We start from the raw sequence: 24073 nt of genomic DNA on the forward strand, positions 1-24073 counted from the left end.
GATAAGATTAAGCAATTGAAGATTTATGAATAAAGTAAATATTTCCCATGTTAGTGAGTATTTCCATCAATGTGTTTATTTCAGTATGCAAGATGGATATTCCTTTCATGATGAGGGTCACCATAAATCTATATGAGAAAAATGAATGAGAACTCCTGATGCAGTCCTTTATTTGAAACATGGGCTGGGGTTCATGGGTTGAAACAAGTTATGCTGTGTGACTATTTTGAGAAGCAATATCTGAAAGCTAGATAAGTTTTGATTTTATTTGCAAAAAACTATACAACAAAATATATGAAATTTTGAAGAAAAGATGATACATGGTCTCTGATTTATGATTCTAGATAAGGCAATGAAAGCTATATTGCTGGTAGTACCTATTATGATGGTCAGCATTTAACATTTTCACTGATGAAAAGGATTATATAGTTATTGAGGGAAGTGTTGTTATAGTCACCTTATTGCTCACCATACAAAACATTTTCCGATTATTTTGTCATTTTAGTAACAGTGGCACAAACTCATCCAATTATCTGGCACAATGTGCGATAAAACAAGACACTGAAAAAAAGTCACTCAGGACCTATATAGCAAACCTGCCATACCAAAACAGTAACTAACACCCAGACTTCAAAGAGCAACAACCCTCCCTATGAAAAGGTAGTGATGTAAATATTATACTGGGTCTTAGTACAGCATACTGTTCTTCTTGGCCTGGTTAAAGCAATGTGCTGAGAGCCAAGGAAACTAAGATTCAATTCCTACCTCCCCCACTGACACACCTTGTGATTATAGGCAAGTTGCTTTATTTCCCCTTCCTTCAGGTAATCACAGATTAGAAGCTCTTCAGCGAGACAGTCAATAGACAAAAGAGCCCCTAGGTCAAGAGTTGCTTTTGATGCCTCCCTTCCATTTTTGGTTTGCAATCTGACAGACTGACTTAAAAGGACAGCATGGTGCTCCCTCATGTTTGGTACCCAGGATAGCATTATTTGGAAAGATGGGATAAAAATCCAGTTTTAGCAATAAAATGACAGGAGTTCACCTGCACCTTGTAGACTAACCAATTTATTAAAACATGAGCTTTCAAGGCCAGAGTCTGTAGGGAGATATCTCGTTTTAACCCTGAAAGCACAAAATATGAATCACAATAGCCAAAAAATGTACAAGCCAAATACTGACAGGCCCCAAAAGCAGTGTCACAGCAAGAGAAAGAACTTTTGCCCAGATGAACTTTAAAACAGCACTGTCTCAGTGGAAAAACAAGAGACCTTGCCTTGATATACTGAAGGATACTTTATCAAGATGTGCCTGTTTGTAAGTGCCTGTTTAAATAAAAAAAAGCAGACAGAAAGACAATACTACAACTTAAGCTCATAAGTCAGAAGTCAGGGACCAGCCAAAGCAAGGTCCAGAGGTCGGAAAGCCCCCCACCCTTGTAAGAAAGGAGAAGCAGTCTGAGACACTGACCCAGGCATAACAGCCTGGCATACAGATGTGGCAGTTCTCCCCCTGAAGAAATGGGAAGGGGAAAAAGACCTGCAATGTGCACCCCCCCCCTGAAGAAATGGGGAGGGAGGAAAAGACCTGCAATGTGGCAAAGACCCTCCACTCACCACATGATTATGCATGAGCTTATGCATATTTATCAGCTCCAAAGTATAAGACATGGGGGCAAATAAGGAGAAATAAAAAAAAGCAAAGGACCCCCTGGAGGCTGGGGAGTGAACTCTGAGAGTGACCCAGAAAAGAAGAGTGAATGGGGGAGCCTGAAGCATACCAGCACCCCGGCTATCGAGGAGGAAGAAGACTAAGTGTGGCCAAGAGACCGGGTCAGGAGACCAGAGAGGAAATACCCTGCTCAGGTACAGAGAGTGACACGGAGTCAGAGACAGTGAGGGGCAAGAGCAAGCCCCAGACAGCCCGGCAAGTACCAGAGCCAGAAGCTAGTCTCCTTTCCAGATCGCAGCTGGTAGCTCTGCCAGAACCCATCCCAGAGTCAAGTCTCCTCACCTGCCCACACTCTCCAGTTCTTCAGTCAGAACCTGCTTCAGAGATAAACTGGGGAGATTGCCTGAAGCTGTAATAGGGGTAAGCAGGGCCGGTGCAAGAGGATTTGGCCCCCTAGGCGAGCCTTCTCCCTTGCGCCCCCCCCCCCCCCCCCCCCCCCCGGGTCACGCCGCCACTCTCGTAGGAGTCTCGGCCCCGACTCCTACCTCATTCTCGATCACACCCGCCGACTGTGTGATTTTCTGCGTCACGAGAGGGTTGGGCACTGCTCGCAGCCCACCAAATCTCCATTCCTCTTTGCCACCGCTTGCGGCCCCATATGACTCGCACCCAGTGGCGCACCAAGGGTCTCCGGCGCCCGGGGGCCAATGCATGTGTGTGCCTCTCCAGCTTCCCCCGTAATCCTCCTTGTACTAATGCTTAAGGTCACAGAAAATCAATGGCGTCTCTAGACAGAAGAATTGTTGGGGGGGAGCCAAAATGACATTTCTTCATCACACCCACCTCTATAGCATGGATCCTGCTTTAAAACTGGTTATAAAAAAAGTGTTAATAAAAAGTCCAAAGGGTCTTCTGCGTAATTTTAAAAAGCTGGCCAGTTTCACACTATAAAATTATTTGATAGCCTCATTCAACTAATTCTATATGGCTATGAGAGTGAAGTCTGGAATATATAGGAAGGGACAGAATGTCAATATAAATCCTGCACCTCCAGTTCTGTAACTCTGTGCAGCCACTGAAATTCCCCCAAACAATGGAGCTTGGATGTTTCCCTTACAGCTCATCATACTAAAAGATATTTTCAAATTCTGATGTCACCTCACAGTAACAGCAGCACAAACACCTTCCACTGCCAGGCACGTTGTGAACACACAAAACCTCGCAAAAAAGACACTCAAAATCTATACTGCAATCCCATTGTAACATAACAGTAACACCAAGGACCCAAACAACAATAACCCTACCTGTGAATAAGCAAGGGTAAATATTACACTGGGTCCTAGAATACCAATACACCACCTACTGAGGAAACAAAACAAACCCGATTGCTATAGATCCCTATACAGACACTATATGCTAGCAGAATCTCTCATCATGGTCACACACATGGAGCAGAAACAGACCCTCACCAAATACAGAATAAAGCCACATAAAGTATAAATAGAAAAGTGCAGACAAAAACTGAACTGTAAAACGCATCATGCCAGACTCTATACAGTATAACAATGGAAAAACAAAAATGTCACCATTCCTCAGAAACAATCAATAAAATCAAGATATATAAATCATTAATTATAATTATAAAACCATACAAATAAAATAATTTCAAAACAGCTGATGAATAGAATATCCAATAATTAAAAACTCATGCAAATTTTGAAAGCTTTACCAAACACCAATAAAATATTTCAAACAGCAGACATATGACACACTACCCAATAATTAAAATGGTAGTCAATCAAGAAAAATGAACTTAAAAAGCCACCTTTACTTACCCTCTCCAGCAGTTCTCCTACTCCTTTCCCTTGCAGGCCACACCAGAAGCGGCAGTAGCTGCTGAAGCTGTACTCACAGTCCTCTTCCTTAGGGACCACAACCAGTCTCTTCTCTCTCTCTCTCACACACAAACACACACACAACAGTCACACCCTCAGGACCAGTTTCTGACTCTCACACATCAATCATCTCTCCAACCAGTCTCTCTCGCTCACACACACACAAGCACACACATACCAGTCATCTCCCTGATCAGTCTCCCTCACACATACACACGTCACCTCTCTGGCCAGTCTCTCTCAATCACACAATGATCTCGCACTCTCTTACTTACACAGGCTTTCAATCACACACATGCTCTCTCTATTTCACTTACACACAAGCTCTCAATCACACACATGTTCTATCTCACTTACAAACAGGCTCAATCGTACACATGCCCTCTCTCACAGCCACAAGCCAGCCAAAAACATGCTCCATCTCTCTTGCACACACACATTGACACACACAAGCACTCTCCCTGACTCACATATACACCACACACATACAGAAGCACCCTCCCTATCTCACATACACATTACACTCTCACAGAAGCACCTTGCTTTCAGACTTGCATGATTTTTCACTTTTACTAAAAGTGAAAGTGATGCTCCCAACCATTAAATAAGAAAACCACATTCCTATCAGAAGGTGAAATGACACCCTTCCTTCAGGTTCTGTCCTCCCAAGGGACAGCGACCTACATCGTACAGCTTCTCTTGTTTTACACTTTCAGGCAATAAAGCAAGTGTCTTTCTTCAAACTATCAGGCATATGATTATTCATGTGGGAGATATAGAACAGAAAGACATCTTTAGTCAGCTTCCCTTTTAAATGGGAAGATTCAGTCTTAGTCATTTAAAAATATACATTTTCTTAAAGCTTAAAAAAAAAAATAATAATAATAATAAAGCAAAACCGTTTCAGATTGGAACTATTCTAGTCTTCATGCTTAAATTATGCTTCAAAAAAAAACCCCACCTGGCATCAATATCTTAAATTTGTGATTTTGCTGAGATGAATATTTTAAATACTTTGATGTTTGTTACTTTAGTATTTGTCTCTACCCACTTTATGACATTTTATTTTCCAGAAGAGGGATGTTTAAAATTCAGTAAAATTCTGTAAATATCGCATACATACACACACACACAGAAGATCGGCGCAGCTGGTCTAGCTGATCACGTGGCTGAAGAAAGGAAGATCGGCGCCTCCGGAGACAAGGCACCGAGACTTATGGGTACCGCGGCAGGCAGCCTGCCCCCGACTCGCCCTGCCTCCCCCTCCAGTGCCACCCTTCCGACGCCCCCCTGGTGGTCTAGCGGAGGGCCCGGGAGTGATCTGACGCTCCCGGGGCCTCGCATGCCACTAAGCAAAATGGCGCAGGTGGCCTTCAGCCCCTACCATGTGACAGGGGCTACCGGTGCCATTGGTTGATCCCTGTCACATGGTACGGGCTAAATATCACCGGCACCATTTTGCTTAATGGCAGCTGAGTCCCCGGGAGCGCAGATCGTTCCCGGGTCCTCCACTGGACCACCGGGGAGGGTGGCACTGGGGGGGCGGCAGGGCGAGTCGGGGGCTGGCAGAATTTTGAAAGGGTACTTTTTGCCCTTTCAAAATTCTGCTGCCTGCCGCGGCGCCCCCTACTTCTCGGCGCCCTAGGCACAGGCCTAGCTCACCTAGTGGTTCCGCCGGCCCTGGGGGTAAGTAAGTTAGTTAATATATTAGGCAGGCTAAGGTTTATGGCATGTTTCACTGTCCGCGCCGTCCTCAGACGGCGCGGACAGTGAAAAGGTAAGGAGCCTTTTCGCTGCCTATTTTGCACCGAATAACTACACCTTTTATGGTGTAGTTATTCGGCACGAGGCCGGCAGCGATCGCACTGCGGCGGTGCGATCGCTGCCGGCTAGCGCAGGACCGTCCCCCTGTTTCGCCCCCCCCGCCCCCCCCCCCGCCCCCCGTTACCACCGGATTTTCTAAGTTTCAGTTGCAAGTAGGAGAAAATAGCCTTATTTCTCAGGTCAAATTGACCACGTAAATCTTGAAACTACATTATCGTTCCATTGATTGTCAAAACCTGTTGTAAAGTTGTAATGCCAGCCTGAAGTCAAGAGGAAAAACGTTTTGATTGGGAACCTGATGAGAAGTCTAAATTACCCCAAAGAGGTAAGAAAGGTAGGCTGGAATTGGACAAATTCATAATCCACATTGCTTTTCTCCTTGCCCAATGCAAGGGGGACACTAAAATATTAGTTAGCCCTCTCTTAGAAACTACACTAATATCCAAATGGAGCAGATACTGTAAAGCCAATGGATTACCTAAGTGTATTACACATTCGAAACATATTTTGCCTCCTCAAATATCCATAACAAGCTGGCCAAATTATATTACTCCATATCCAGCATACCCAATCCTCCATTCACCCAATTCAATTTTGCAGAGTTATCCTCAGTTTCATACCTTTCCAAATAAATAGACCAACCATGCAATCCAATTTCTGGATATACCCCCCTTTAATTTAAAAGGTAAAATCTGGATAATAAAAAGCCATTTCAGGAACAAAACCATTTAAAAAAGATTAATGCCACCAATCAAAGAGAGTGGTAAATGCTGCCACAACTGAAGCTTTCATTTTGTAAACGCCAACAAAGGCAGAATGTTCAGATTATATAATTTTTCCACTTCATACATCATTTGTAAACCTAAATATTTGAAATTTCCTGGGGCCCATTTTAATGGGAATACTCCTATTCATTGAAAATGGACTGATTCCTGATACGTTACTGCTTCTGACATTTCCATATTTAAATGAAAAACTGAGAATACCCCAAAATCTCCAATAATCTCCAAAACTTTGGACAATGAAAACCCGGGAGCAATTAGGAAAACTAATAAATCATCTGCAAATACAGCATATTTAAAGTTTTGAGAACCCAACTGTATTCCACACACCTCTTCGTCCAACTGGATTGCTCTAAGTAGAGGTTCGAACGTTAAAAAAAATAGTAGTGGAGACATAGGGCAGCCTTGCCTCATACCCCTGCCAATATTAAAGGCCTCCAAACATTCCCCATTTGCCACTATCCAAGCCTAGGGCTCATTATATAATAGCTGCATTACCCTTCCAATCTGATCACCTAAACCCAGATACTCTAGTAAATAAAAAAGATAGGGCGATTCCATCCTATCAAACTCTTTTTCAGCATCAAAATTAACCATAATAAAGGGGGTGGTTTTCTGCTTACATGAAAGTATCACTGTGAGAAGCGCCCAGATATTGTTAGGATTAGTAAGTGTGTGGGCCCTTTGGCTGAGATAAGAGGTGGTACCGCCAAAAGGGAGGAGCCCCGCTGAGCCTCACCATCGGGAGGCGGAGTTTCAGCTGCGGGATGATATACAGCAGATGTGTAGATGGAAAAAAAGGGGGTGACCCCAGGAGGCGGGCCACGGAGCGGCAGTGCCATCACTGCCTTCAGACTCAGCTCAGAGGACTGGAGTCAGGCAATAGCTGTGGCACTACCTGAGGAGCGGGGGTGCCTGAGGAAGTTTCAGTCACTGTAGTTACCCTGGGTCTGTAGGAATGAAACTCAGGAGGATTCCTCGGTGGGAGATCATGGTAGTGGTCCGCAGAGCTGGGTACACCGGCGAGGGTTCCTCGAGTAGTCACGGCAATGGTCCGCAGAGCGGGGTACACTGGAGAGAGTTCCCATGTAGATGACACAAGTGGGGATCCACAGTGTGGTACTCATAGCGGCTGAAGATGAGAAGAAGTTGTGAAGAAAGCCTCGGGAAGCGAGGCAGGCAGGAGTCCAGGTGAAAGGCCCTCTGAGGAGCGATAGCCAAGAGACAAGGAAGGCCCCCGAGGAGCGGGCATCTGATAGTCTCTCACCACAGAAGCAGGAACTGGAACAATGCTGAAAGTAAGAGTAGGTAATTGCAGCAAGTGAACTCGTTGCCAAGTCACCGGCTGTCTGGGCTGGCGAGCTTAAATACCGGAGTAGAGTGACGTCATCTGATGGGGACGCCCCTGAGGTTCCCGCCATGACATGGTTAAAGCTGTTCGGGACGTGTGCCTAGGGACCCCCGAGGGTAAGATGGCGGTTGGCAGCATCCATACTGCTCAGGTAGGCCTGGGAACGGAGGCCGGAAGGCCGGTGGTGGCTGGCAGAGGCTGTGAGTTCGCCCAACAGAGCCAATGCAGCAAAAAGAGAGGTGAGCAGCAGCGGTCGCAGCCGTCTGTGGCCGCGGAGCGTAACAGATATTAGCCACCGCATATCGTCCCGTAACAAAACCAACCTGGAATTGTTCAATATAATCTGGCAAAATAAAGCAAATCTATCAGCCATTATTTTGGCTAGGAGTTTTTTGGTCAAAGTTTACTAATGAGATTGGACAGTAAGAAGCTGCCTGCTTTTGATCCTTCCCCGGCTTAGAGATTACTGTAATCACCGCTAGATTCTCCCACTCAGGATAATGATCCCTATCAACAAGTGCTTCAAATATTTTATTTAGCAATGGTGATATTTGTTTTACTAAAATTTTGTAGAATTGTGCACTGTACCCATCCAGCCCTGGGGTGTTTAACAATGCTGCCCTACGGATTCCCACCTGTATCTTTTCTGCTGTAATAGGTCTGCTTAGAAAAGCCAAATGCGAATCTTGAAAAGACTGCAAATTTAGCTTCTCCAAAAACCTTGTACACTTCGCTTTATCAAAGCCTTCCAAAATTTACAAGTTGCTATAAAACTCTGCAAAGACTTTCAAAATTCCAAAATTAGAGTTGACCTATTGTTGGTCTTCAAGGAAGCAATAAAATGTGAACATTAAGAAGCTTTAACTAAGTGCATAAGCCCGACGTCTTCATTCCGCCCTCTTTACCTCTATGGCGACTCCCTCCAGGTCTGAAGGATGGCTGGCTGCCGCAGCGTCTCCCTGCCGTCTCCCTCCGGTGTCCTCGGTCCGGCTCGACGCTGCAGATCCGCCATGTTGCCTGAAGCCTAGGGCGCGTGCGCTGAGTGAAGTACCAGCAAGGGCGCGAACCTCAGGGGCATCACCCTGAGATAACGTCATCTGCTTCCGATATTTAAAGGTCTCTGATATCGCTAACAAATGGAGTTAGCAAGGGTAACTCTACCTAAGCTACTCTGCCTCCTCGGACTTACCAGAGGTACTCGCTCCTCGGGGGCCTCGTTCTCTTTGCTTTTCAGGTTACAGACAGGAACCGGTACTCGTCTCGAGGGCCCTCATTCCTGACTATCTGCTGATTCTCTTCTGCCTGGAAGCCATCACTGTCTACATCATTGTGAGTTATCATCGCTCTCTCAGAGCTTTCCCTGGAACCAGGTACTCGCTCCTCCAGGGCCTATCCTTTCCAGCTCCTGAGCTCCCTGAGACCAATATGTGAGTGTTGTCATCTAAGTTCTGTTCATGAACTCTGCATACCCTGCCTACTCACTGTCTACAGTTTCTAAAACAGTTCAGCCATCCAGGGATCGTTGTTCCAGTATCTGAGGGACTTCAGCCCTGCCGGGCACGTCAGCTCACTACTGCCACCTCTGGTGGTTTCAAGACCTGTTTAATAAAAGAACTAGTGTGTGTCTGTCTCCATACTCTAAGCCTAGCTGGTGGTCCCTCTCGGGATCTTCCCCCGGGGGCGTGGTCATCTGCCACCGGCCCAAGGATCCACCCACTACTATCTCCAGCAGTCTATAACAACAGATTGCTACTCCGCCTATGGAATACATCAGATTGCTACTTCTACCTGATTGCTCCTCCCATCAGCACAGCAGATTATGACAGTCAGCAAGGATTTAAGAGTAGAGGCTAACAGGGTAAAAAGGAGACTAATTAACTAGGGTGTAGGAAGTCCTATCTTTTACCTGGGCAACTGGGAACGAACTGGGGAACCTGGAAATTGCGTCAGCGTGCATGTCCTCTGAAATCCCCCCACTTGCGCAGTAGAATCGGCATTTGCCCGTAAATGCACGCGTCCATATAAAATTGTGTGCACTTGTACGTGGGTGCAGCCTATTTTATACCATGCGTGCATATATGCGCATATGTTATAATATGGCTGTGTCTTTAGGCGTGAGCAGGCATACATGATTACATGTGTGCCCATATGGCTCTTTCAAAGTTACCGTCCCTGTATGCAAGTGTGCACATGATTAAATATTCTAGTGTATCCTCGCTCGCATGCTGATACATGCATGTATGGGTGCATGCACTCTCTCATTTTAAAACCAATCTCTAAAGATATATGTTATACTAATTTTGATAGAGATGCTGCTTACACTAAGAACAACTCGCACTATTTTATATCTTTATTTCTATGCTTAGGACCACTAGTTCTGCAGTTCATTTTCTGAAGACTTTGTAGGAAAGGCTGTACACTTATTTGTTTAAATGCTTATAACAAATATTATGTTAATATGCAGTATTTCTCACCAACATTTTGCACATTTATAACAATGAACAGTTGGATTATAAATAAACATCACAGCTTACAATTTACCCATCTTGTTCTGTGGAATTTCTGGCAATTATCTACATCTGTGCTACTTACCAGGTGTTTATTCTCAGGAAAATCAATACTGCAGTTCCAACTATTTGGATCAAGTATTAATGTGCACAAAAGGGAAGTCTGCGCACTTCTAATAGAGTATTTTACAGTTGATTCTTCATGAATGTAGTACAGTTGGAACATTAGTGACATGAAGATCCTGCTAGTAGGAGTTATTTTAAACTTCTTTGTTCACTCAACCTCTTTGTATTTTCATGCAGGAGAAAGAGAGGAGAAATGCATAATAGAGGATATTCCAAATGACACACTGATAATCGGTAAGAATGTTTTACTATATTATTTTAATGCACTAATAGCAAAAGAATATTATGCTTGCAAAAAACCTCAGAATTTTTTTTCTATATCTCATATTGCTACACGTACTCTGTACAAAAGAACATCTGTAAAATTACTATTATTATTTCAGTATTTGTGTCTGGTGCAATTATTCAAAGTTTCATAAAGGGAAATTAAGAAAGACAGTATATAGTGCAAATGACAGTTAAAAAATGAACATAAAAGCTAGAAAAAAACAAGTGGTGAGTTTATGTGCTGCTTTTGAAAATTTTTGCATGCCTGAAATGCAGGTAGAGCCTGTCTTCCTCTTTCTGTGATCTCTTGAAGTTCATGAATGCTACCCTTTTCTCCCTTACTTTTGCAGCTACTTCTTTAAAAAAAACTTCATTTTCCTCTTTCCTTTATTTGCTTTCCTAACAAAAAGGTGGGTTGCCTTTATAATGTCTCCTTTCAGTTTTTCTAGCTGCTCTTCTCCTTCTCTTAGATTTTCCAATTCAGATAACAACTCCTTGTTCCATTTTGGCAAAGTTAGTTTTCCTGAAGTCTGGGACTCTCACCTTTGAATGAACTTTCGTCTCTTACATACCATCCAGTGATCATTGGATCCCAAATAATCATCCACTACAACATCATGTAACTCTTATGTAAGCTTAAAAACTGGGCTCCATAAAAAGAGAAATAATAAAACAAGCAATTGCTTGTTATCCTCATATGACAACAAAACAAACTTATGCAATAATACCTTTATCTTCTAAGCTTAGCACCTGGCGCCCGACAAACTATCACATATAGCTTGTTTTTCTCTAAATATTCCTCGAAAACAATATGTTTTTATGTGAGATGGAAAGGAAGAAAATAAAGGTCATATACTGAGATTGTTGCAGTGACTGGTAAAACATCACTAGCCAAACACAAAATCTTTACAAAATAGACCAAATTCTGTTGGGGGGAGGGGGTTTTATTGGGCTAAGGCTCTTATCTCTGATATTTGTTATTTCGCACCACTGGATTGTTGTTGGCAATATTTTATTGGCGATAATAAAAATAGATTTGACATAAAAAATAGACCAAAGGGAGAATCACCAAAAGATGGACACAGAGGAAAGGAGCAGGAAAGAGAAAGAAACATATGGGAGGGAGAGAGAGAGAGAGAGAGATCAGGGGAAATTTTCTGGCCTAGAACAATCTGCTGGCAACAATTCCACTCATTTCCCTCTCGAACGCCAGTCTTTGCTTTCATCTTGCATTGGCCCTTTATAATTCCTTAGGTTATTGTAGGGTGAAAGGAATCAGGAGCTAGACCTTGGGTGGAAGGAGAGAACATTCATACTGGGCTAGAAGGATGGAAGGAATGGATATCAGTTGGTGTGAGGACTAGAGTACAGCAGTCAAGTATACAGCATAAGAACATAAGAACATGGCATACTTTGTCAGACCAAGGGTCCATCAAGCCCAGCATCCTGTTTCCAACAGTGGCCAATCCAGGCTACGAGTACCTGGCAAGTACCCAAAATCTAAATTTATCCCATGCTACTGATGCTAGTAATAGCAGTGGCTATTTTCTAAGTCAACTTGATTAATAGGAGGTAATAGACTTCTCCTCCAAGAACGTATCCAAACCTTTTTTAAACCCAGCTACACTAACTGCACTAACCATATCCCCTGGCAATAAATTCCAGAGTTTAATTGTGCATTGAGAGAAAAAAAAACTTTATCCGATTAGTTTTAAATATGCTACATATAGAAAGACATGGTTTAATGGAACACAGTCAACATGGATTTACCCAGGGCAAGTCTTGCCTAACAAATCTGCTTCATTTTTTTGAAGGGGTTAATAAACATGTGGATAAAGGTGAACTGGTAGATGTAGTGTATTTGGATTTTCAGAAGGCGTTTGACAAAGTCCCTCATGAGAGGCTTCTAAGAAAACTAAAAAGTCATGGGATAGGAGGCGATGTCCTTTCTTGGATTACAAACTGGTTAAAAGACAGGAACCAGAGAGTAGGATTAAATGGTCAATTTTCTCAGTGGAAAAGGGTAAACAGTGGCCTCAGGGATCTGTACTTGGACCGGTGCCCGAGGTGAGCAGGCCTGGCCGTGGCACCAGCGCGTCCAGGATGTACAACAGTTTCTGAATGCAAGAGGGCCTTTTCAGCCATTTGTACTGAATTATATTGGAAAGGCATTAAATTTAATCTTTCGACTGAAAGTGTTTCATGAGGGTAATACCTCTATCCTAGAGTCCAAGGAACAGGCACTCAAGTTCCTGGAGAAAATATTATCTATGGCGGGGACATGAATTTGAGACATGACCATGACTTCTGGGAGGCTTTTTTTTGCGTGGCAGGAAGTATGAGGAACACTTACTATTAGACTTTTAGAGTTTCTCTGGATACAAGGTTTTTCAATGTTGTTCCCTCTTATGTTGGGATCAGATTATTTTGAACTCTCTGAAATCTGGGGGAAATTCCAATATTTCTGTGTTGCAATCACAATGGGACAGAGTGCTAGGGGGTGCTCCCCATTGCGGGACGCTGGAGATGAGGGTACCCTTGGACCACGATGCGACCAGAGATGAGTTCCGGATAGTGCCACGGCAGGCAAGGAGTGCCCAAGCACAGGTGGACAGGCTGGAGATGCAGGGCCCTAGCCGCTGCAGAACCTTAGTGCATGGAAGAGACCCACAATGCAATGTGGTCTCTGGAGTAGCCCTCCAGCCACTCGACAGCTCTTTTGGACCTGCCGTACAGGAAACAGCACGTGCAAAAGGACGGACAATGGCTGAGGACTGGGACAACGAGGACTCAGACAAAGTTGCAGACGAAGACTCAAACGAGGTTGCAGATAAAGACTTAGGTGAGGGTGCAGACGAAGGCTCAGATGAGGTTGTAGACGAAGACTCAGACGAGGTTGTAGACGAAGACTCAGACAGGGTTGTAAATAAAGACTCAGATCGGGTTGCAGGATGAGAGGAGTGTTGCATAGAGAAGGCTACAGAAGAAGTAATACCACGCCATGCGCCCTACACAGCCAGTGTAGGCAAGTCGTGGACCACGTTACCAACGGAAGCAGACTTCCAACTCGGACATCGACTCAGGAAACTAGACTTCAAGATGGCAGAGAGCATTGAATGAGCACTGTCTCACCGCGTGCCCTACACAGCCACACAGGCTGGTTACGGACCACGCCGATGGTAAGGCAGACTCCAGGCGAAGCAAATCCAAACAAGGCAAATATTCCGATGAGGCCTGCCTCGAGGCCCGCCCTACCCAGCCAATGAAGGCAAGGCATGGCCACACAGGAATGAAGCTGGTTCAGGCAGGATCTCAGGCATGGAGCAAGGCAGGAGCAAGGGACTCCGAAGACTAGGTCAGGATCAGATTCAGAGCAGGACCACAGGATCCAAGACTCGGAGTGCAGAATGTATCAGAGAGAACTCGCTGTCAAGTGTATGCGCACACATGGGCCAGTCTTAAGCACATCATGGTGGGATCCTCGGGGGAGTCCTCTCTGGATGACATCATTCCTCCAGGACACTTAAGCCGGCTGGCCCTGCCTACTGACGACTTGACAACGAGTTTGCTCATTGCTGAATCCGCTTCGCTCACTATGGACTTCCCGTTCCAGTTGCTGCCTCTTCAGCATGAGACGCTCTGGGTACCCGCTCCTCGGGGGCCCTTTCCTCATCTCTGGCTATCTGATCCTCAGAGAGCCTAACCTCTTGGACTATTACCTGCCCCGTTCCCCAGGGTATCTCTTGCAACTGTCGCTACTGTGAGTACCTCCGCTCTGTGGACCACTACCATACCAACTATAGTGAGGAATCCTCATCGGTGTATCCCGCACTGCGGACCACTACCGTACCATCTCTAGTGAGGAATCCTCATCGGTGTACCCCATGCTGTGAACCACTACCGTGTCATCGCTAAGTGAAGAACCCCCATCGGTGCACCCTGCGCTGCAGACCACTACCATATTACATCTACTGAGGAATCCTCACCGGCGTACCCTGCTCCACGGACCACTACCATATCATCACTACTGAGGAGCCTCGTCGGTGTACCCCGCTCTGTGGACCATTGCCGTGTCTTCACTAGAGAGGTATTCCCTTTGGGTATACCCACCGCACAGACTCTGAGACTATCTCCTGCACTCCCTACTCCATGGGCAGTACCTCTCTATTTCTTAATAAAGAGTCTATCTATAGCTGTGTCTGACTTCAACTGAGACCTCACCTCCCGACGGTGAGGCTCACAGGGCTCCTCCATGTGGGTGGTACCATCTCTCACCTCGGCCCAGGGCCCACATACCTACAAATCCTAACAGATTGCCAAGTCCATGGACCCAGCACAGGTCTCGGCGATTCAGGCCATCCCTGGCCTGGCCCATTTAATCACAGAACAGCAAAAGGTATTGGAGACTTTGGTTAATGCCATAAATCAATTGAGTAATCTGCTGGACTCTGTCCCGACGCATACCAAGCCTAGCTTTGCTCCACATACGTCACCGTTCTGGCCTCCAGTGCCCTTGCCGGCACCTCCTTGTTTTGCAGATGAACCCTTGTTGTGTAGGGGCTTCTTGAACCAGTGCAGCATGCACTTCTCCTTACAACCTGCATATTTTCCCGACGTAGTTTCCAAAACTAGATATATCCTGTCCCTCCTGGACGGAAAAGCCTTGGCTTGGGCTTCACCCCTTTGGGAGCGAATGGACCCGATCCTCAATGACTTGCTGGGCTTCCTCACCCTATTTCGCTCCGTATTTGATGACCCAGGTTGCAAGACCATTGCCGGATCTATGCTCCGGCATCTGCAACAAGGTGCCAGATCATTGACCGATTATGTCATCGAGTTTAGGATTCTCTCGTTGGAATTACACTGGGATCTGGGCTGCGTGCGTGCCATATTCCTAGAAGGTCTAATTCAAGGATCAAGGACGAATTAGCAGCACGAGAACTCCCTGAGGTGTTGGATTCTCTTATTAACTTCGCTGGTCATATTGATCGCCACTTTCTGTCCACTTCCTGTCCACTTTGTCCGGGAAACTCCCAGGCCTAGGATCTACCGGAGGACTTCTCCTAGGACTGACCGCACCCTCTCCTCCACTGACACTGCCTGTCTCAATTAACTCGGACACTCTGGAATTTCACACCCTGGCACTGGTGGAATCCGGGGACGGTGGAAATTTTATCCTCATACAACTTGTTGAACACCTTTGGATCCCCACCGTCTGGACACCCTCACCGTTGCTACTTTTCTCTATCCATGGCGAACCGTTACCAGGCAAAGTTACCTTCTCCATGGTACCCATTCAACTTCGCACCGGATCACTGCACACAGAGACCATTTATTTCTTGATACTGGATAAGGCTATCCACCCTGTGGTCCTTGGACTGCCATGGTTACAACTACACACACCTCAATTCGATTGGAGCACACTGCAGTTTTCCCACTGATGTAACTCCTGCCATGGAAAGTGCTTGAAGGTTGTGTCCCCGATGCCTTGCCTAGCTACTACAACATCTATTCCGGGTCTTCTGCTGCAGTACTCCTCCTTCAAAGACGTGTTCTCCAAGAAAGTAGCGGACACTTTGCCGCCTCACCGCTCATTTGATTGTGCTATTAACTTATTGCCTAACACTGAGCCTCCCCGAGGAAGGGTCTACCCACTTTCTCTCACTCAGACAAAGGCCATGTCTGAATATATTCAAGAGAATTTGCGAAAGGCTTCATTCGGCCTTCAAATTCTCCCGCTGGAGCCGGGTTCTTTTTTGTGGGAAAAAAGGACAGCTCCCTCCGGCCGTGCATAGATTACTGAGGCTTGAATGAGATTACACAGAAGGATCGCTACCCCTTGCCATTAATCTCTGAACATTTTGACAGGCTCCAAGGGGCCAAGATATTTACCAAATTGGACCTCAGAGGAGTGTATAACTTGGTCAGGATATGCCGGGGCAACGAATGGAAAACCGCATTTAACACCCGTGACAGCCATTTTGAATATATGGTAATGCCGTTTGGCCTCTGCAATGCCTCGGCGGCATTTCAGAATATGATGAACGAAATCTTCAGAGAAGCTATTTTAGGCAAAAGATCTTCATTCAAAAATTGGAAGAAGAATCCAACAGAAGGAAATAGGATAATGCATAAACGTTGGCAAGTTAAATGTAAGACATTGATAAGACAGGCTAAGAGAGAATTTGTTGGTGCAGTCCTCAGCCGGCACTCAGCCAATCACACCTTGCACCCGTGCTCGTTCTTCTCTCGATGCTTCTCTCCAGTGGAGCATAATTATGGAATCGGGGACAAGGAATTACTGGCGATTAAACTGGCCTTCGAGAGTGGCGTCCCTGGCTCAAGGTAGTGCAGCACCAAATCACGGTATACACTGACCACAAAAAACTTGAGTACTTACACCATGCTCAACACCTTAATCACAGGCAGGCCTGCTGGTCTCTCTTTTTTACCCGGTTCAATTTCCCCCTACGATACTGGCCACCCAATAAGAACACCCGAGCCTTTGCACTCTCCCATTCGTTCACCACTGAAGATGTTCCAGATGTTCCACGGCACATCATCGATACAATGAAAGTTCTTCTCTCCATCACACTCACAGTGCCATCTGGGAAGATCCTCCACTGGGCGCATGATTCCTTGCTCGCAGGCCACTCCAGACAAGCTACAACTCTTGCCACTCTTCAGAGATTCTACTGGTGGCCAACCATGAAAAAAGACGCCCAAGCATATGTAGAATCATGCCCCACTTGCGCCCGTCAGAAGCCACCGGCGGGTCGCCCCTGGGGGCTCTTTCAGCCTCTTCCTGCACCTAGTGAGCCATGGACATATATAGCCACAGATTTCATTGTGGATTTACACCCATCCAGTGGCAACAACACCATTTGGATCACTGTGGACCGCTTTTCAAAGACAGCTCACTTTGTGGCATCACCTGGTCTACCTTCGGCTCCAGAATTAGCAAAATTGTTCATTCCCACATCTTTCGCCTCCATGGACTCCCGAGACATATACTCTCTGATCGAGGGGTGCAATTTACGGCGAAATTCTGGAGGTCATTATGCAAGAAATTCGACATAGCCTTGGACCTCACATCAGCCTACCACCCGCAGGCCAATGGACAGACAGAGAGGATGAACCGTACTCTAAAGCAGTTTCTTCAGGCATATGTGAAATCTCGGCAGAATGACTGGTCCGACTTACTACCTTGGGCCGAGTTTGTCTTAATCTCCCACTAGTCTGCATCTACTGGATCATCACCCTTCTGAATAATATACACCTCCTCTTCCAGTACCCCTGTCTGTGTCAGGGGTACTGGAATTTGGTGGCAATTGCTTCTGTGCAAGAGTTGCACAAACTTTGGGAACACACCAAACTCCTCCAGCAAGCTGCTCAGAAAGCAAAAAGATTTGACGATGCCCACCATTGGGCAGCTCCTCTGTTGAACCTCGGAGACAAAGTGTGGCTCAGCATCTGCTTTTTTCACTTGAAACTGCCTTCAGCTCGCTTTTCTCCCAGATACATCGGGCCTTTTCCCTTACTTCGCCGGATGGGCCCGGTCACTTACAGCCTTCACCTACCCACATCGCTCAAGATTCATAACGCCTTCAACATCTCGCTATTAAAGCCGCTCATCCTGTCGGAATTCTCTAAGAAACCACCTGAGTCCCAATCTCTGGCAGCTGAAGAGGATATAACATATCAGGTTAAGGAGATCTTGGCCGTGAGGAAGTATGGGAAGCGTTGAGAATATCTGATTTCGTGGGAAGGATTTGGCCCCAAAGAGAACAGCTGGGGCCTGCAGTCAATATCCTTGACAAAGAGCTGATCAAACAGGTCCATGCTTCTCACCCAAGAAAGCCAAAACCCCCGGGGGGGGGGGGCCCTAAGAAGGGGGGTACTGTTATGCTCATCGGTGGCAGATGGCAGCGACCGCTCCTGCTCTCCTCTTTCTTCACAGCATTGACTCCGTTGGGAAGACTTGCGGCCTTCGCCAGCTATCACCGGCCTGCCTACCACTTCCAGGTCTCCCTGGATGGCACGGACGTTAATGACCACCATCTTGCCCTCGGAATCCCTTAGGTGTATGCGCGCACATGGGCCAGTCTTAAGCACATCATGGTGGCATCCTCGGGGCAGTCCTCTCTGGATGACATCATTCCTCCAGGACACTTAAGCCGGCTGGCCCTGCCTACTGACGACTTGGCAATGTGTTCCCTCATTGCTGAATCTGCTTCACTCACTATGAACTTCCCATTCCAGTTGCTGCCTTTTCGGCGTGAGACACTCTGGGTACCCGCTTCTCGAGGGCCCTTTCGTCTGGCTATCCTCTCCTCGGAGGGCCTAACACCTTGGACTGCTACCTGCCCCGTTCCCCGAGGTTTCTCTTGGAGCTTTCCCTACTGTGAGTACCTCCACTCTGCGGACCACTACCATACCATCTCTAGTGAGGAACCCTCATCGGTGTACCCCGCGCTGTGGACCACTACCGTACCATCTCTAGTGAGGAACCCTCATCGGTGTACCCCGTGCTCCGAACCACTACCGTGTCTTCACTAAGTGAGGAACCTTGATCTTTTTCCTGAGTTGTAGCTCCTAATATGTAACCTAACATCGTGTAACTACAGCAAGGATTATTTTTCCCTACATGCAACACCTTGCACTTGTCCACATTAAATTTCATCTGCCTTAAAGCCTGGTTTGGGGCCCTGCACGAGGATATGGCTCAGTACAGGCAGGAGATGGAAGACTTAATGGCAGGCATAAAAACGGAGGTTACTGAACTGCAGCAATGTGTGGGGACCATAGAAGACAGCCAGGATGAGCAGCAAGCTTCCCTACATGTCCAAAGCGATGAGCACCAAAAATTTAAAGATATTCAGGACAACATGGCTTGACACTTGGAGAACATGGAAAACAGAATGCGGAGGTCTAATCTAAGATTCAGGAGCGTCCCTGAGGAGGCAGATTTCACAGACAGTGCGCGGGTGATGCAAGAAATCTGTGCCCAGCTGCTAGGAGAAGATTCTGCATCAGAAGGATCACCACTCATTTTGATAGACAGAGCTCACAGGTCCCTGGGAGCTCCGAGGAACACTCAAGCCCGAGATATTATAGCCTGCTTCCATAATTTCGCTATCAAAGAAAATGTGATGGGGGCTGCCAGGAAACAAGGCTCTGTGAGCTGGAAAGGTCACAAGATAGAAATAGTCCAAGACTTAGCCTTCACTACTATACAACAAATACACGAGTTCAATGTGGTGGTGCAAGCACTGAGAGCCCAAAACTTCCGTTACAAGTGGCTCTTCCCCTTTGGACTTAGCTTCACTATCAATGGCATCACCTCCAAGGTCCAAAAAGTGCAAGAAGCTGAGGATATCCTTCGAACAGCAGGATTTCTGCCTGCGGAAAAACAAGTTCCAGCGGCAGGGATCATGGAGTCCACACGACAGCGTGACCACCCTAAGTGGCAGAGAATACCTAAAGGTGGGAAAAGATTACGAAGACATTCGGAAGAGTCAGCTGCCTCCAAGGACCCGGGATGAGGCGAAGGGACACTCTAGAGGACTTTGTAGAATTTGATGGGTATCAGGCCTACCAGGAGGGCCTACAGGTGAACCATCATTAAGTTTCCAGTATGGTTTAGTTATGCATTATGAGTATATAACAGTTCTAAGATTAGGCGATTGTTGAAATGTTCTTACAGGTCTGGTTCTAAATAAGGGGCGGGGAGGTGGGGGGGGGGAGCTTGCTCGATGACTTCATCACTCTCTAAGGACGAGATCCACAAATGGATTAGTGGGTCATCAGGGAAGTGGGGGGGGGGGGGGGGCAGGGATCTAACTCAGTGGGTAAAGCAGCTTATTGGAATTCATACAGAAGGGGCAGAGCAGGGCAGATGTGGCATTTATTCGTTTATCCAATTATTAGCTCGGTAGGATGGCAAGTCTATATAGTATCCATAAATACCAAAGGGCTGAACACCCTGAGGAAAAGGAAAACATTTATCCATGATATGAGAAATCAGAGGGCTGATATTATTTTCTGCCAGGAGACACATCTGGCTAAAAGGTTTGAGAAACTTTTGGCCTCTAAAGAATATCCCCAATACTATCACGCGGCTGCCACAAAAGAGGGGAAGTACTGTAGGGTGGGCCTATTGATCTCCAATCATATTACAGCGGAGGTGGGCACGGTTGTCCGTGATGTAGAAGGTCGTTACGTCCTGATAAAGATGACCATACAGAATACACTTTACACGTTGGCTAATATATATGCTCCCTCTGGCGATCAGGGGGAATTTTTCCAAAAGCTCTCTAAGATACTAGGGGAGTGGTCTGAAGGCCATCTAGTACTCGGGGGGGATTTTAACATTACCCGAAACCCATACTTGGATAATACAGATATGGGCAATGGTGGAGGAAAAAAGGGGAGAACTGCATTTAAACATCTCATTGATGATAGGGGACTTACCGACATTTGGCGGCTGCTAAATCCTTCAGCACATAACTATACTTTTTACTCTCATCCCCATCGGTCCTACTCAAGAATTGATTATTTCTTGATAGATAAAGCTTTGGTGAGTAGGATATCAGACACTGAAATTGGCAGTATAACCTGGTCGGATCATTCCCCAATATGGTTAACAATAAGTCAGTCCGGAGAGGATCAGGGGACGAGGTTCTGGCGCCTCAATGATAGACTACTCGATGATAAGGATTTCACAGAGGAGATCAAAAAGGCGATACGAGACTTCCTGGATATTAATGATGACGGGGAGATCTCCCCAGACACGCTATGGGAAAGCCTGAAGGTGGAACTGAGGGATTTATTTATTTCACGGACAGCATTCGTTAAAAGAGAATCTACAAAAAAGAGGCTGCAACTTCTTGAACCTATAGAGAAGTTAGAATTATGCCATAAGCGTTCTCTGGATGCCTCTATCTTCCAGCAATTGAAGGAGGCGCGCAGAGAGCTGCAGGATGTGGAGTTAGGCAGGATTGCATACCAACTTGATTTACTTAAACAACAACATTTTGAGCATGGTAACAGGGCGAGCAAACAATTAGCGAGGAAATTATAGGAGCAAGAGGCCAGAACACAAATCACTAAAATTCGAGACATAGATGGGCACTATATCTATTCACAAGGAAAGATAGGGGAACAGTTTAATAACTTTTATCAGGAGCTATATGATATTGACGGGTCAATAACAGAATCCGAGATTTCCCACTACCTAGGAGAAACAACCCTCCCAATATTAGTGGATAAAGAGCACGAGCTCCTAGACAGTACAGTGAAGCTCTAAGAAACACTACAGGTTATCAAGGAGTTAAAAATGGGGAAGTCTCCAGGGCTGGATGGTTACACGGGGAAGTTTTATAAAACTTTCGGGTCTCAGCTAGTGGCCCCCCTAACAAACATGTTCAATGATTTGAGGAACTCTGGTAAGATAACCCCACAAGCCAACACTGCAGGAATCACTATACTAGCCAAACCCGGACGAGATCACACTCTGTGCGGTTCATATCGACCGATCTCGCTCATCAACATCGACCTAAAGATATTAGCGAAAATTCTGGTTCGAAGGCTGAGCCAGGTCGCTCCGTTCCTTGTAGCGCCGGATCAATTGGGATTTATACCCGGTAGACTAGCGTCCGACAATGTTAGGAGAGTCATTGAGCTAATTGATCACGTACAGAGGAATGGAATTCCAACTACTCTACTGTCCGTGGATGCAGAAAAAGCCTTTGACAGGGTTCATTGACCTTTTCTCTTTCAAGAGCTCACTAAGATGGGACTAGGGGTTCATTTTAGGAATTGGGTGGCTAAACTGTATGACCACCCTCAAACCCGCATTAAGATTAATGGTGCTTACTCTCCCCCATTTGAGGTCAAGAGAGGAACACGTCAGGGGTGACCACTCTCTCTGCTCTTGTTTGCTCTATTGCTTGAACCCCTGGCCGAAAAGATTAGAAGGCTTGGGACCATTCAGGGTATACAGTTGGGGGAGTGTGATTACAAAATATCTCTCTTTGCGGATGACCTACTGTTTACAGTCACTAACCCTGGGTCCTCCTTACCAGAACTCGTACAGGAGATCCGTCAATTTGGGAGAGTTTCGGGGTTTAAAATGAATGAAGATAAGTCGGAACTGATGAATATCTCAATGGATAAGGCCCTTTATGAGACACTGGCAACTCAGTTACCATTTAAAAAGGCTAGAAACTGGGTAAAGTATCTAGAGGTAAAACTATGTCCCAAACTCACCCAGCTGTTTGATTTAAATTATGCTTCCCTAGTCAAATCCATACAACAAGACCTTGATAGATGGGATAGAACCAATTTATCATGGATGGGTCATATCGCAGCTGTAAAAATGTCGGTACTACCGAAATATTGCTACTTTTTTCAGATGCTTCCGGTTTGTATACCTGCTCAAGCCCTGAAACTGTGGCAGAGAAAGCTATTCCGATTTGTATGGAAACGGAAACCCCCCAGAACGTCCTATATAAAGATAAACTACACAGGAGTCTCGGTTTCCCTAACTTACTATGGTACTATACTGCTAACCTCTTGGCAGTGGTCATACATTGGCATTGTAGCGGACCCTCTAAACCATGGATTCAGATAGAAAGGGTTTTGTCAGGAGATCCTCCTTTACTGTACAGAATATGGTCGCCACACAAACCGAAAGGGGCTAGATGGACCACCTTCACGGGGGTAGTAATGCAAAACTGGTTGAAATGGAAAGGGAAATTAATTGGGGACAACATTGCTTATCACCATACTTCATTTTTATATAACCCATTGTTCCCGCCAGGAATGGAAGGACCCTTTATTAGGAGGTGGCAAAGTAAGGGGCTCACCACAATGGGTCAATTATGGCAGGACAATAAATGTATCTCATTTGCTGATTTAGAGGGTCGGTACTCTCTCAATATGTCTGATCATTATGTAACCGTCTCTAAAGTCAGGAAGAAGGTCCAGACAACTGATCCGTAAAGATAGACTTTTATTGCCAGCAAGATGCAGCTAAGACAAGGGCTTAGTACAACTGCATGCCACGCCCCCTCAGGAGCGGGCTCTTACCCAGCTTGCACACTTCTTCTTGACTCACAGACTAGCTCATCTGATGCGTCAGGAGAAACCATTGTTTGTAAGGTTTTGTGATACTGCCAATCATTTTGAGAAGCCTATATCAAGGATATACGCTCTTTTAAATAGTCAGCAAGGGGCTAAACCTACCCATCAACAGAAATGGGAGATGGACCTAGCGACCACTCTCTCTGATAAAGAGTAGGAGAAATGTCACTCACTTATAGGTAGCAGCTCAGTCTCAGCTCTTCTAAAGGAAAATGGATATAAAGTACTATATCGCTGGTATTTAACCCCAGACCGATTGCATAAGATGCACGCTAGATCAGATGATCAGTGTTGGCGACAGTGTGGAAAGGTGGGCAATTATTTTCACATGTGGTGGGAGTGTCTCAAGATACAGGCTACGTGGAGAGCCATTTGTAATTACATTTTGCATACATTAAAGATAATGGTATTGTTAACACCCCAGACGTGTTTATTGCAGGCGGAACCAGAGGGGGGTACAATCTGACAACGTCTACTAGTCATGCAGGTGGTCCTCGCTACTAG

At 45.8% G+C, this 24073-nt stretch overlaps 1 protein-coding gene across 1 annotated transcript in view; it reads left to right on the forward strand.

The window, feature by feature from the left end:
• The first annotated feature begins 10202 nt into the window (after nucleotides 1-10202).
• LOC115080355 (transmembrane emp24 domain-containing protein 11-like) overlaps nucleotides 10203-24073 on the forward strand; it is a 54853-nt gene continuing 40982 nt past the window's right edge. The window contains exon 1 of the mRNA XM_029584503.1: nucleotides 10203-10390. Within this exon, the coding sequence (XP_029440363.1) occupies nucleotides 10264-10390 (127 nt within the window). The 5' untranslated portion in view covers nucleotides 10203-10263. The remainder of the gene's footprint in view (nucleotides 10391-24073) is intronic.

Source organism: Rhinatrema bivittatum, chromosome 1, assembly GCF_901001135.1.
Source record: "Rhinatrema bivittatum chromosome 1, aRhiBiv1.1, whole genome shotgun sequence".
NCBI classification, from domain to species: domain Eukaryota; kingdom Metazoa; phylum Chordata; class Amphibia; order Gymnophiona; family Rhinatrematidae; genus Rhinatrema; species Rhinatrema bivittatum.